At 56.3% G+C, this 15035-nt stretch overlaps 1 protein-coding gene across 3 annotated transcripts; it reads right to left on the bottom strand.

Annotated features, from left to right (window-relative positions):
* Positions 1 to 257: 257 nt before the first annotated feature.
* Positions 258 to 14677, bottom strand: LOC147527941 (uncharacterized). Of its 3 annotated transcripts, none has more exons than XM_086619635.1 (11): positions 14648 to 14677; positions 9864 to 9995; positions 8317 to 8658; positions 6169 to 6441; positions 5866 to 5982; positions 4907 to 5008; positions 4198 to 4317; positions 3874 to 3969; positions 3413 to 3511; positions 2388 to 2467; positions 258 to 1550 (listed from the first exon to the last, which is right to left on the bottom strand). In XM_086619635.1, the coding sequence occupies exons 2-11, from the start codon at positions 9895 to 9897 to the stop codon at positions 1506 to 1508; spliced, it is 1308 nt and encodes a 435-aa protein (XP_086475761.1). In that variant the 5' UTR covers positions 9898 to 9995; positions 14648 to 14677; the 3' UTR covers positions 258 to 1505. The 3 variants fall into 3 exon arrangements, with proteins under 3 accessions (XP_086475761.1, XP_086475762.1, XP_086475763.1); XM_086619636.1 differs by lacking the exon at positions 14648 to 14677 and adding an exon at positions 13366 to 13402; XM_086619637.1 differs by lacking the exon at positions 14648 to 14677 and adding an exon at positions 13366 to 13402 and having other exon boundaries at positions 258 to 1547.
* Positions 14678 to 15035: the final 358 nt, after the last annotated feature.

Below are 15035 nucleotides of genomic sequence, written 5' to 3'. Positions count from 1 at the left end.
CACTGTTCTATCTCCACGGGTGGCAGTGGGGGCCGCCTGCTGCCTAACTGTTATTGTCCCACTGTAACTCCCGAAACACAGACAAAGAGACTACGTTTAGAAAGAAGACATCGCTTTATTTGAGGAAAATTCCCAAATCGAGTGCAACATTGTACAGGAAACTGTATGTATTTATACGGTGAGATTTGCAGGGTACATCTGCCACACGAAATCCCACCCATCTCCTCCATTTGGGGGCATTGCAGAGCTATCCTGGGCACGCACGGGGCCTCAGGTGGTCATTTGGGTCAGTAGGTGCTTGTTCTACAGCGAAGTTCACTTCAGGACACAACTAGTTGCAAAGACTGAAACAGCTTTAGGAAGGACTGTGTTTAATATTCCATTGGTACCATCACCATGGGCCGCAGGGGAGTCTGGGGCTTCTTTGCCCCCATCTTAAATAGGGCATTCGCAGAGGTGGTGGCCTGAGGGGATGGGGGTCTGGCCTGGTCAGAGGCTGGTCCGATCGGTTTTGGAGCTGGGGAAGCTTCTCGCAGCTTCTTACAGGGGCCATCTCTGCAGCCCCTCCCCATCACGTAAACCCAGCGCAGGGAATGAAGAAAAGGACCTTGGCAGAACTTACTGCAACTTCACCTCCAGTGCTGGAACCTGCAAAGGAAAGTGCTGAAGGCCGGGGCACGAGTGCAGGGTCAGTTAAGGGTCCCGTGGAAGGGAAATGGGCTCAGGCTGATCTAGAGGGATGCTTTGAAATACACTAAAAATCCCACCCCGAAGGTACACGGGGATGCTGATGGAGCTGCCTTTCCTGGTGAGCCAAAGCGGGGCAGGCGAAAGCGGCAGAGGCAGGGGCAGAGGCAGAGGCAGGGGCAGAAGCTGGCACAGCACCCGAACAGGTATCAACCGGGCCAGCGGCCAAAGCTGGCAGTTAATGTGCTCTTCTGGAGTTGTCCACACCAATTAAGAGCAGCAATGCATTCCGGTTGAGAGAACTGGATCAAATTTCTCAAAACACTCCAGAGCATCATTTTGCTCCCTCGATGGACATTTACGTGTCTTTTTGGTGGTTTGGTTTTTTTTTTTTTTTTCTTTTTTCGTGACTCATTAATATTTTTTAAAAAAAGAAGGCACAGGGTGTGTCGGTGTTACTGAGGCTGGTTAACTTTCAGCTTGGAGTCCGAGTCCATTTCTGGCTCGTGGAAATGCCGCCCGTGCCTGGTTGATGACCGGCATTGGCGAGGGCAGTGATTAGTATTTCCTGGTTTTATTTTTATTTCCACCCAGGTTTTATGAAGAGCGGGCAGGGAAAGCGGGTGGGGAGTATCCCACAAGTTGTCACTTGGAGCTACTGCTCGGTGGCCCGGGTGGCAAGGCTTTCGCCGACAGCCGTGCCTCGGCGGTGCTGGGGCAGGGGCAGAGCTTACGGAAGCTTCGCTTCTCCTCAGGGCTCTTGCCCGGCTGCCCGCGGCGGGTGGGCTCAGGTCCCCAGCTGGCAGAGGGACAACCCTTTACTCCTCTTCTTGCTTCTGTCCTTGGGTTTCTTCCACCACCTGCTGAAAACACAGGGACCATGTCCTTTGGTGGCACGGAAGAGACTGGGAGCTCTCCAGCCATGCTGTGAAGCATCCCATAGTCAACCATGCTGCTGGGGGGACAGGCTGTGCCAGCCCTGGGACGAGCATCCCCCTGGCACGCAGTGCTGTTGCTGTCCTCTTAAACATCCTGATCCCTTAAACCGGCCCCGGAGACTGGGGCAAGAGTGAAGCGAGCACGGAAGGCTGCAGGTACTGGTGATGTTGGGAGTATCATCGAATCATGGAATGGGTTGGGTTGGGAGGGACCTTCAAGACTATCCAGTTCCAACCCCCCTGCCATGGCAGGGACACCCTCCACTACACCAGGTTGCTCAAAGCCTCATCCAACCTGGCCTTGAACACTGCCAGGGGTGGGGCAGCCACAGCTTCTCTGGGCAACCTGTGCCAGTGCCAGAGTAACAGACCTGTGTCTTATTTGTAGCCCTTTTGGGTTAGGTGGTGTGGAAGACTCTGGTTTTTCCCAAATCAGACCACAGTAGCCCTGGGAACTGGTGTACTGGGAACACCAAGATGCTTTGCTGGGTAGCCGAGCACGTGCCGGTGAAACGGCGGCACTCGGCATTGCCCGCTGCACCCCCCAAACCCAGGGAAGCTCCCCAGGACGTGGCAGTGACCCCTGGGGTCCCACGGACCGAGGTGCCCGCAGGCTCCCTGACTGCCCTGGGGTGAGGACAAAGCCCAGAGCGTTCTGCAGGCAGATGCTTCCTTGTTATTATGATCTAACTGTTCATTATGAATTAAATATTCATCATTAAATAATAAGGATTTGCAATAGTGGGGAACCAGCCGAGTTACCAAGGTGGCTGTGACTTGGGTGCTCCGGACGGCATGCTCCTTCTCCATCCTCATCATCTTTTTCCTCCTGTTCCTGTGATCTGGGAATAAAGGAAAGGCCAAGTAACTCTTGGGTTCCCAACCAACCCTCCTTCCTACCAGCTCCCCGAGATGCTCCATGTGACATGACTGAAGGCTGATCCTGCAGTTTTGGGGCACCCACCGGGGTGCCCAGCGGCCCACAGCCCACACAGGGGGAGGCTGGACAGCAGACCTGCTGCCAGGGAGGGTGTGAGCGGGGCCGGGGGGTCCGTGGCTGAGCAGCTCTGGCGTGGCTTAGCCCGGCTGGCAACCAAACGCCACCCAACCGCTCAGTCACCCCCCCCAGCCCCAGGGAATGGGGAAGAGGATTAAAGGGAAAAGGGAAGGAGACTCGTGGGTTGAGATAAGAACAATTTAGTAATAATAATAGAAAAAAATATGATAATAATACATACAAACAAGTGATGCACAGTGTAATTGCTCATCACCCAGTGACCAACCCCCACCCCGTCCTGGCTCATGATCCTGAAGCAGATAAGTCCCGACACCGCAGTCCTGGACGAGTGAGAGGCCCAAAAGGAGAGAGGGAGAGAGAACTCCGGGAGCGAGAGCCCCTGGAAGAGCGAAAGCCCTTCTTGCCAGTCAACCCTTGTCTATATACCGGGCATGACATCGCATGTTGGCCAATTTGCCCCTCAATCCTAAGCCCAAGTTCAGATCCTCAGGGCAGTTGTGGCCCCTCCGTCCCAGCCACGCTCCCCCCCAGCCTGTCGTGCTCCTGCACATGGGCAAACCACGAGAAGTTGGTAACTCCTGGATGTCTCAGCACCAACTATAAACATCCGTTCGTTATCAACATTCTTCTCATAACAAACCCTTGAACACAGAGCTGAAACCAGAACACAGAGCTCTTCCAGCTGCTGAAAAGAAAAACGACCTCTGTCCCAGCCAAAACCAGCTCAAGCTCCTTACAGTTGCTGGAGGGAAACCGCGGAGCTACTCACACCGCAGGAGGAAGAGGAGCAGCAACGTTACGATTGCCGCAGCGGCAATGATGCAGCTGACTACCAACGGCTGATCCACGGCCTCCGAGCAGCCTCGCTCTGCCAAAGAGAAAGGGAGAACTTGTCAGCAGCTGCTCCTTTGGCCAGCACCCCACTTCTTGAACATTTGGGTGCCATGAATTGAATCCAGGGTCTTCCTGTGCGACGGAAAGGGGGGTCCCTGTGTGTGAAATCACGGGCGAACCTTGTTTTGCCACATATGAGCTACAACCTCCCCGCTCAGCGCAAAGCTGCCATGACCACGTCAACTCCAACAAGGTTTCATGCAAGACCAGCCATGCAAAGCCACCTACGGACCCTCTCTGCCCCGTGTGAAGCCAACCTCCCCCCAGATACCCCACTGCTCCCCAGGAGGAAGGCGAGTGAGGGTCCGACTGGCGCAAACCCGGGCCACCCCTTACCATGGAGCTGCTGGATGTTGTGGAGCAAGAGGACGGCGAAAAGCAAGTTGACGACCAGTGTTGTGGGGGCTGTGAGGCTCCGGATGACATGGTGCCCTGGGAGAAGGAAAAATTGCTGAAGGATGAGAGGACAACGCGTGAGGAATGCTGGCTGGCATGCGGGGGAGCTGGGCTTCGGTGGGAGGGTGAGCACGGTGTGGGCAACGTCTCCGGACAGCAGCGTGCCAAGCCTCCACTCCCTCCTGGGAGGGAAAACCCGAGGAGTTCACTCCTGGGCTCTTCTCACGCCTTCTCCAGCGGAGGTTTAGATCAACAGCAACTCACACGTTCTGGTTTCGAAGCAGCTGAGAGCTGTCGGTCTCCTCACTGCTCCGGCCACCTGCACAGCTCCTATGGCCGCGGCACCGAAGAACAGCCCGAGCAAGACGAAGGCCACGGAAAGACCTGCGGGAAGAGAAGTAAACCAGGAGGTGAGATGGAAACCGGTGGCAGAGGCATCTGAGAACGAGGCAAGGGAAGGTGGCCTGTGGCAACCCTGCGCCCAGGATCTGGCACCCCGTGCAGCCACAGAGGGTCCCGTGTCCCAGGGATGGGTCTGGGAGCGGGACTGGCTCGGCGCTGCTGGCCGGGGGACTGTACCCTACAGGTGAGGACAGTTTTTACCCTGGCAGCTGGTAGCAAGCGCTGTTTATTATAAATGTGCACATAGAGCTGTTTTAGAACAGCTGAGCTTTGTGTTTGTCACCCATGGTCCCTTACGGGCTGCTGGAAGTGGTTTCTGAACTGCTTTGGGTTTTTGAGAAGCCCTGGAGAAGGGGTAGTGGCACCCGAAGAGCGCAAAGGGCCAAACGTAGCCCTTCGGTTCGAGAAGAGCGGAGAAAGAGCAGCCCGCAGGCTACAGCGCAGTGATCGAACTTCGGCCTCTCCAAATCAAACACATCTGCATCAAAGATGCTACTGGAAAGACCTGGGGGGGGAAAGAAAGATGAGACACCAAAGCAATCAAGAACAAACCAGGTTAAACGAATCCTACCTTCTTCCCACATCCAGGTGATGGAGGTGGCAAGCAGGAGGAGAGAGGAGATACACAGCAGCCCGTGAGCAGACACGACGACGTGTTTCTGTGCTTCGTCTCCTGGGAAAGAAGGCAAACATACTGGTTACCACACAGGAAGGGGTGGGTGCAGTCTGCAAAGGGAAGATAAACAAGTACAGCTTTTTGTTGTAAATAACTGAATCCCTGAGGTTTAGAAAGCCTGGAAAGAAAACCTGCAGAACTTTCAAGGGCTTGCTTTGACTTCAGGAAGAACCAGGAGAGACCAGCCCGATTCGAGGTTGTTCCACACGCAACCAGACACCAGTTCCATCTAGTGAGACACTTCACAACACTTCTGCCTGAATTTTTGCCTCCCATAATGACCAGACAAGTGCTGGGTTTCCTCTGGAGACCCATTTCACGGGGGAAAGCTCTTGCCACAAGCACCAGTCATCAGGTTTGTGTTCTATTAGTCAATCTATAGGTTGCTGCAGAGGCGCCCACATTAACCCGTACGCCCCTCGGGCACGGATCCAACACCATGGCCCAAACACCGGTGTGCTCAGTCACCAAAACCCACGAGACGTGGTCTTTGGCTTGCTCCAGGCAGGCAGGCTCTTCCCACGCAGCCTTCTGTGTCCTGCACTTTTTATTTCTTCCCCAGGATGCCCGAGGAGCAGGAGAGCAACGACCCGTACGTGTGGTACTGTCGTATTTTTGGCTCCATCTCTCTCAAAGCCATTTGGGATCAGCTGCTTCTGGAGGGTTTTATTTTCTGCGCAAGATGCAGAGGTATAAGGAGAAACGCACGAGCTGAGCGCGTCTCCTCCCGCTACCCAAGTGAATCAGGACGACAGCGGAGAAGGAGCTCGGCTGAGGCTTTCTGCCAGCCACCCTGCCCACGGCGGGGAGAGAAGGGTGTAGTTTGGGTGCTGGGGCGCAGCCCTGGCACTCACCGAAGCGGCGCTCCCTCAGCCGACAGGGCGCAATGATGAAGCCGACGGCGGAGACGGTGACGAACATCAGCGCGACGATGGCCAACCTCTGCACGTGGCGTAGACGAGGAGTGAGACCTGCGAAGGCAGAGCCGGGGGGAACCCATGCTGGGGACCACCCCAAAACACGCCCCACAGAGCACTGGAAAACTCCAGGGACGAGTCCTGGGTCTTCCTCGCTCAAGAAAGTCCCCGAGAGGCAGTTGCACCCCGCCGGTTGGACCTGCGATGGCACGGCCAAGCGCCGGGCGCGCCGAGGCTCACCTGTCACTGTCAAGTTCAGAGCTGCCTCCTTCCAGCTGATCTCGTTGCTGACGTTGCAGGAGAAGGAGCCGCAGTCCAACTTCTCCCCGCTCCTTATCTGCAGCACGGTGATGTTCTCAAAGGGCAGATGATAGCACTTTTCTGGGGGAATTGGACGTCCCTCCTTCTTCCAGGAGATGGAGGCCACCGTGCCCTCCGGCAGCATGCAGAGCAGCTCGATGGGTGAACCCGCCAGGTTGGAACTGCGCCGGAGCTTGGGCTGGGGCACGGGCTCTGCAAAGCAGAGAGCAGCATGGTCACACCCCGGGAGCAGGAGGTCTGCAGCTCCACACCTCCAAACTGGGCGACATCCACCAGGTTCAGCTCCCTGCCCTTGAGGGGACTTTGTGCCATACGCAGGCGGCTGCCCATGACCACACAATGAGATAAAGGTTAAGGCAGAAGGTGCCCCCCGTTTCTATCACTCTGGGATGAAGGCACCGTGCAGCCTGATGTCCCATCCACGACCTCAACCCACAGCCAGACTCGGCTGCCAAAAACCCTCTGGCATTTCTCAGCGACTCTTTTAGGGTCTCCAGCCTGTGTCTTTCAAGTCTCCTCTACCCCAAGTCTTGCTGCTCCAGCTGGATGCACCTAAGCCCGATGGGATTCATCCCAGGGTACCGACAGGGGTGGCTGATGTTACCACAGGACCTCTCTCCATTATTTTTCAATGGTCCTGGGAATCTGGAGAGGTCCCAGTCAGCTGGAAGTCAGCAAACGTTGTCCCAGTTTTCAAGAAGGGTGAGAAGGAAGACCCCGGTAATTACAGACCTGTCAGTCTCACTTCAAGGCCTGGCAAAATTATGGAGAAGGTTATTCTGGGAGTTGTTGAAAAACGCTTGAGCAACAACGCAGTCATCAGTCACAGCCCACATGGGTTCATGAGGGGAAAGTCCTGCTTGACTAACTTTTAGGAAATTAGGTCACCCATCTGGTTGACTAAGGGAAGCCAGTAAATGTGGGGGTTTAATTATTTTAGGAAAGCTTTTGCTACTGCCCCTCACAGCACCCTTCTGTGATGGATGTCACAGGAGACAAGACCGTAATACGTTGGGTGAGCAATTGGTTGATGGGTTGGGCTTAAAGAGTTAGAGCAAATGGGGTGACATCAGGCTGGGGGCCAGTCACCAGTGTGGTTCCCAGGGCTCAGTTTTAGGCTTAGTGTGGAGCAGAGAGCTGGGCAATCACCAACTGAATGAAATTCAACAAGAGCAAGTGCCAGATTGTCCACGTGGGATGGGGTAATCTTGGTTATATGGACAAACTGGGGGATGAGAGGCTGCAGAGCAGCCCTGTGGAAAGGGATCTGAAGGTCTGGGTTGATGGCAAGTTGAACAGGAGTCTACAGTGTGCTCTGGCAGCCAAAAGGGCCAGCTGTGTCCTTGGGTGCATCAAGCACAGAATCACTAGCTGGTCAAGGGGGTGATTGTCCCACTCTACACTGCACTGGTGCGGCCCCATCTCGAGCACTGTGTGCTGTTTGGGGCTCCTCAACACAAGGACATCAAACTATGACAGTTTGTCCAAAGAAGGGCAACGAAGATGGTGAAATGTCTTGATGGCAAGACTTAGGACGAGTGACTGAGGTCACTTGGCTTGTTCAGCCTGGAGAAGAGAAAGCTGAGAGGTGACCTCATCACTGAGGGATGACCTCATCACTGAGGGGTGATCACATCATAGTCTACAACTTCCTCAAGGTGGACAGCAGAGAGGCAGGTGCTGATCTCTGCTCTCTGGTGACCAGTGATAGGACACGAGGAAACGGGATGAGGCTGCGGCAAGGGAAGTTCAGATTGGACATGAGGAAAAGGTTCTTCACTGAGAGGGTGGTCGGTCCCTGGAACAGGCTCCCCAGGGAAGCAGTGATGGCACCAAACCTGTCAGAGATCAAGAAGCATCTGGACAACACTCTTAGTCATATGGTTCAGTGTTAGGTAGCCCTGTGAGGGGCAGGGAGTTGGACTCCGTGATCCTCGAGGGTCCCTTCCAGCTCAAGGTATGCTCTGATTCTCCGACTGTCCTGATTGCCATCTTGAGGACCTGTCTGCTGCACTGCCTGGCCAAGCTTTGCCTGAGAAAGCCATCCTCTCCACCCATTCCACTTACTGAGAACTTCCAGGAAGGTCGTCCTGGCTTTGTTGCGCATCAGGTCAACCGTCGCCTTATAGATGCCGCTGTCCGCCTCTCGCAGCCCCTGCAGGAGAAGGGAGCCGTTCTCCGGGTAGAAATCCACTCTGCCCTGGTAGGCGGCGTACACGGTGGGCTGCTGGTGGCCCGCGTAGCACTGCAGGATGACCTCGGAGGTGCCGTTTCTGATGTATTCCCACTCGGTGAAGTTTACGTTCTTGATGTCAGGTGCGTCCATCAGGACGGAGGACCCTTCAGCTGCAAACCTTCTCTCCGTGACTGCCACCCCCATGGAGGACACGTGTGAAAGCAGCAGCAGGCCTGGAAACAGGAGAGATGGCAGAGCAGGATGGGTTAGTTTTAAAGCAAAGGCCAAAGAGCAATTTAATCTGCTTGTACATCCCTTTTTTTTCTTTTTTTTTCGGCACAAGCTACCAATGGAGTTCCTGAAGCGTGTTGTGCCATGTGTCTCATTTCCTTCCACCTTTGCCAAGATAAATACAATAATGTTTTCGTTGGTGTGTTATATAAACAATTCTTAGCCAGCCAAAACAATTCCTTGCCCTTTGAAAAGAAAGAGATGAGAATCTGGAGGTTTTGGGGATTTCCACACACCAGGAGTTGCCGACGGGGACCACAATCAGCTCCAGCTGCTCCGTCGGCACCGGATGGAAGAGCATTGCTTGGAAAACAAGCTCTGAAACGCACTTTGTTGGGACTAGGTGGTCCCAGCTGCTAAATAACTGGTGCCTGAGAGCTGCCCTTTGTGAGCGCTGTGAAAACCTGCAGGTGCCTTCAGCCTCGGCCTCATCATCCTCACAAGAGGATGTCACACCCTGCGCAACTGATGCTCCCGCTTCTCTGTGGGCTGAGCCACCTCATGCATCCAGAAGGTGCTTATTCATCCTGTGTCCACACCTCTGAGTGATGCAACAGCTGCTTTTAACACGAAAATGAGCCTAAATGGGCCCGTGTCTGGAAAACGTTTTATGATTTCTCCAGGGGGGAACGAAGCTAATGGGGGGGTCAGTCTGCAAACCCCTGAAACTGACCCCTCGGCTGCCCAAAACCCAGGTGCAGGAAAAGGGCTCAGCGACTGGGAAGTCACGTCCGACACCTCCAGCCCCCAAATCTGCCAGAAGAGGGGTCCTGGATCCGCGTTTGGCACCTTGGAAAGGTTACGCCGGCTGCTGAAGAAGGAGCAAGCGCGAGGAACAGACGTGGAAAGCGAAGCTCATCTAAGCAAAGAGGGAAGAGGCTGGGGGAAGGCTGAGGAAGGGGTTGCCCATGGCCAGGGGATGGAGAAGAGGCTCCCAGGGCACCGATCTGCTGGCATGGGGGGGAGCAGAGCCGCGGGGACGCGGTGGCACCTGGATACGGCGGTGCCGTGGCACCAGGAGGAGGGAGGCACTGCCAGGATGGCTCCGCGGGCACGAGCCTTCACCCACGCTGCCGCGGCCCAGAGTGGAGACACGAGGAGAGGACGGGCACGCCGCGAGCACGTGCTCCGCGCCAGTCGTACTCACAGTCCATGACGGCCGCCCGCAGCCATGCCAACATGGTAACACCCCGTGGGCTCCTTCAGAGCAGCACGAGGGGTGAGCTCCTCCTGCGGCCACGTGCGCTCCGGACAGCTGCTCCAGGCATGATGGACCGGCCTGCGAAGGACACCGTGAGAAGCACCGTCAGCATCAGGGGTCGGGGAAGGTGCTCAGTGTGGGGATGGGGGAGCCCCCGACCTGCTCCGCGTGTCCCCCCAGCACTGGGGGCGCAGCCCGAACTGGGGGTTGCTGCAAGTCCTTGCTGCTTCTAACGGCGCAGGGAAACCGTCACGGCCGTATCTGTGCTCAGCACCAGTTTGCCACGGCGGTTAAAAGAGCCTTCCCAGAAGCCAAGAGCGCTGGTCCCAGACCGCGCCGAGAGCAGCAGGGGCGCAGCAGCCGTCGGGGGGACGAGCGCGCCCGGCCCCCTCGGTGCGCGCTGCCGCTGTGCAGTGCGGGCAGGTGCAGCCCCGCATCCTGCCTTCCCGGTTCCTTTCTGCAGCCGTTGGCCGCGAAATTGCCGTTTGTGCCCAGCAACCCCCTCCGCAGCCTCCAGGGGAGGAGGAGGGGCACGCTCACCCCCGCCCAGCCACACCAGTACTGCTCTTCTCACGTTTAACCATCTCGCCGCTGCCCCACGCAGCCCTGACCCTTGTCCTGCGGCACGGAGCGACTGTGGGCTCCGCGTCTGCCTGACGCATCACTCCAGAACTCCCAGTTCTGGAGTGATGAACTCCCAGTTCTGGAGTCCCCAACATAAGAAGGACATGGACCCAGAGGAGGGCCACGAAGATGATAAGAGGGCTGGAGCACCTTTCCTATGAGGACAGGCTGAAACAGTTGGGGCTGTTCAGCCTGGAGAAGAGGAGGCTCCGGGGTGACCTTATAGCGGTCTTCCAGTATCTCAAGGGGGCCTACAGGAAAGATGGGGAGAGGCTGTTCAGGAGGGCCAGTTGTGATAGGACAAGGGGTAATGGTTTTAAAATAGAGGGAGGTAGATTCAGGTTGGATATTAGGAAAAAATTTTTTACCATAAGAGTTGTAGAACACTGGAACAGGTTGCCCAGAGAGGTGGTGGATGCTCCATCCCTGGAGACGTTCAAGGCCAGGTTGGATGAGGCCCTGAGCAACCTGATCTAGTTGGAGATATCCCTGTTCCTTGCAGGGGGGTTGGACTAGATGACCTTTGAAGGTCCCTTCCAGCCCTAACCATTCTATGATTCTATGATTCTATGATCACCGTCAGAAACCTCCATCCCACCCCTTTCCCGTGCCCTCCTCTCCAATCTGAAGGCTCCCACACTTTCCAGCCTCACCTCACAAGCTCTCCATCGCTTTGGCTGCTGTTCTTTCGGCCTTCTCCAATTTTTTTTTTTTTTTTTAGAGACCTTTTGCCTCGGTTTCCTCACTCCAGAGCTGTAACACACATGGCACCGACGGGAGAGGGCTGGAGAATGACCAGCCGGCCTCCAACGCGCTTTGCCGTGGGTGGAACAGCGCTGGGAGCTGGTTTGCAGAACCAGGCTGGAAGTCTGGCGTTTGGAAAACAGGGATTGCATTCCCAGCTGGGCGTTGCAAGGCCCTGGTGCAAGGGTGAGGGTGGGGGTGTGTGGGAAAGCAGACAGTGGGACCATTTTTTCAGCCCTGGTTTTTCACCGCCCTGTGATCAGAGTCTCCGCTGGGACCAGCAAAGGTCAGGGTGGTCCGTTTTAGAGAGACATTTATTCCATAAACAGCCCAAGGCTGGTGGTTGCTAAGGGATGCAGAGGGGAGGAGATGTGTTTAAGGCTTATCTTGTGGCAGCATCCAGCTTTCCTCTGGAAAACCCAGCAAAGAGCAAAGCAGTGTCTGAAAGGGAAACCAGTTCCACCGTGGAGCTGCCCACGTGTGCGGCCGTGCCCAGAATCCTCTCCTGGACCCGGCCAAAGAGCACCCCCAGCCCAGCCCCCCCACGCCAAGAAGGGGAAGAGAAAAAAAACACCCCAAAACCCAAGGGAAGAGAAAACAGCCGTGGTAGGTTGTGCCTGGCCAGCTGCACATCCCTGCGCTCTGCCCTGCTGAAGGAAACGGGGGCATAAGGTTCTGGGGAAAAGTGCCCGAGTTACGGGTGATTCAGCTTCCGTGCGGTTAAAAACGGCCGTTATCGGGACGGAGCGGCTGCGGCACGCTGCAAAGCCACATTAACGGGCAGCAAGCTGGTTATCTGAGCACTTCCATGTCTCACACGACCTCCTTGTTGGGCCCTTCTAGGCTAGCGGAGAACATGGAAAATCCTGTCATTTCTGTTGTAGGATTTCCTCACAACTGGATTTTATCTGCTCGTTAACCCACAGGTCTAATTAGAAGTGGAGGGGAAGGAGGAGACTGTGTCTCCTTTCCCTTCGCAAAATGCCTGAGGTCCTGGAGGAGGGTTTGAGACGTGGGGCTTGTGGTGCTAAACTGAGCTGCTTTTTTCGGCTGTGTTCTCCCGTATCCTCTTGATCTCTGAGGTCTGGGCAGGAACAGGCTGTGGCTTTACAGGGAAATGACAAACATGTTTTTTTTTACAGATACAGGGCTGGTTTAAGGATGTAAGAAAAGCTGCAGGAAAAGCATTTATGTTCTTTAGCGATGGAGGATTTCCTGTATCCAAGGAAATCCAAATAGATGCGGAAATGACCATCCTCCCACCCAGCACAGCTGGGTATGACAGCTTCTCCCTGTGCCTACGGAGCAGGAATAATGCTTAGCCCGGGAGATGGAGAGTGTTTGGAAGGAGGGCACATCCCACACCTCCTGCTCCAAGTGCTGCGGCTCTTTTGGAATACTAATCCCTCTTCCTCTTCCTTCTCCTCCTCCTCCTTTCTCCCCTCCACCAGCAGACCAGGACTCCCCAGATACATAGCTGGGGAATGAGTAAGAGCCTTTGGTAAGGAGATGCCCAGGTGGAGGAGGGGGTTAGATCTGCTGCACTCACATGGACTGTTTTGCCTCTTGAAGAGAACAGCATCCATACACCACTTGGGAGACTCATCAAAGAGGCACTTTGGCCCCTCATCCAGCCTTTCATGGGAATAGAATGTGCATTAGCTGCTTCATCAGCTGCAAAGAAAGAGCTCATTATGGACCTACCAAACCCAAACAAACAAGGTCTGTGTTTGGAAAAGGGTTGTTCCCAGTGCTGCACAGCCCTGCCAGGCTCGAGGGCTGCTGAGGACATAAATCAGGGGGGCCAAAGGAATGCTCCGCTGCTATTGGAACTGCCTCCTCCTCCTCCTCCAGGTGTTGGCAGCTGGCTGGGGGCTGGTGCAGACACGGCGGCCCTTGGCCGTTAGCTCTGCCCTTATCGCTTCGCCCACGCAGCCATGTGGGGACAGGAGAGACGATGGGGACAGAGGAGGCACCGGCTCTATCAGTCCCTGGCAAAAGGGAGGTGGGGGAGGCCTCGGGCTGGGGTTATCTGAGCGCAGGTGGGATGGGGCTGGGGCTGCTCGGACCCCACGTTTACCTGGAGGCACGTCTCCAAAGGCACGAGGCAATGCCAGCTCCTGCAGAAGGGTGCCACGTCCTGGCCCTGAGCCCAGCTAATGGCAGAGATGTTGTGACAACAGACCTTGGATGGGAACAACAAAAGGGATGTGTGATTTGCAAAGACCAAGGTCCTTTCCTGTGCCAGGCACCTGGAAACACTGTGGGCTCTTTCATAAAGTTCTTTACTGCAAAATTATACAGAACAATCTTTGGTCTTCCTGGATATAACAAAAAAAAACCCCACCCAGATGCAAATCATCCTATTATAAGTCATCCCACAGCTTTGAAAGATTAAATATCACATTAGCAAGTACGAAACCTTTCTGAGCAACGTCGAGCTCTGCTCTCGGTCTCACATCTGCTGGGGCATGGCAAGAAGAACAGGAAGAGGGGGTGTGCCACTGCCCATGATGAGTAGGGAAACCCCAAAACGCTCCTTGTTTGCATAGAGGGGAAAAGCCCCTTCAAGGTAAAACCCCCAGGCCCCTGTAAACAGCAGGACCGTCGCGAAGGTTCTTCACGGCTGTCACAGGCTGTGACGAGCTGCAAAGCCCACGGATCCGTTTGTGCTCAAATCAGAAGCGAGAGCAACCAAAGCCGAGCGGGTGCCGGTGGTCACCCAGAGAAGAGCAGCTGGATGGCAAGTGCAGCTCTAAGTAAAAAACCCCGACTCACAAACCAGTTACGAGTTGCTTAGGGACTTTTCTGACTTCACCCTGTCCCTACCCAACGCTCTTCACCTCCCGCGCTCCAGACAGACAAAATAACGTCGGCAAAGAGGCCGGGGATGCACCACGGCAGCGGGGGGTGCGGACCCTCGAGCGGGGCTCTCCGGGGGTGCGCAGGCAACCTGGGGAAGGGGTGCAGGACACAGGTGGGTTGTTCAGGAGCTGCATACGTGGCACCGCTGACCTGCCCGTCTCTAAGTATTTATTTGGTATTTCTGGGGCTGGGCGGGAGCTGAGCCCGGGGAGCAGAGCCCCGTTCCGGGCAGGAAGTGATGGGGGGGGGATCCCCCCGGCCCCTGCCCCATCCCCGCTGCTCCAGGAGCCAACGCTGGCACCCCGGTACACAGCCCCACCGCTCCGGACCCCATCCCCACCGCTCCCGGCCCCATCCCCACCGCTCCCAGCACACATTCCCCGCCGCCCCCGGTCCCGGCCCCACCGCTCCCGGTACACATTCGCCACCGCCCCCGGTCCCCGCCCCACCTCCCCGGCCCCGCCGGACGGCCCCTGCCCGCGCCCCGCGACACTCACCGCGGCTTCGGGGCCGCCGCTCCGCTGCTGCCTCCTCCCGCCGCACCGAGCGAGGCTGCGCCGGCGCGCCCGCGTTGCAGGACACGCCCGCTGCAGCATCTCTCCAGCCCACCGCTGCCCAGGGACCCCCAGCCCCGCACCAAGTGCCGCTGCTCCCCACCACCGTCGCCCTTGGCGTTCTGGTCTTTTGACATCACCTCTCACGGCACCCTCGTAATGCAGCTGCCGCAGCCGGGGTCCGTGAGCGAGCAGTGGGGTGGGTTAAAGCCACCCAAAGAGCCAGGGCCGGAGCGCTGTGGCTAACGGTGCGTCCTGAGGGTTGGCAGTGGGGCCGGTCCTGTTTAACGTCTTCGTTAATGACATGGACTATGGGGCAGAGCGTGCCCTC

Source organism: Tauraco erythrolophus, chromosome 13, assembly GCF_009769465.1.
Source record: "Tauraco erythrolophus isolate bTauEry1 chromosome 13, bTauEry1.pri, whole genome shotgun sequence".
NCBI classification, from domain to species: domain Eukaryota; kingdom Metazoa; phylum Chordata; class Aves; order Musophagiformes; family Musophagidae; genus Tauraco; species Tauraco erythrolophus.
Note: the sequence above shows the minus strand (reverse complement) of the source record. Positions and strands in the feature narration are given on the sequence as shown.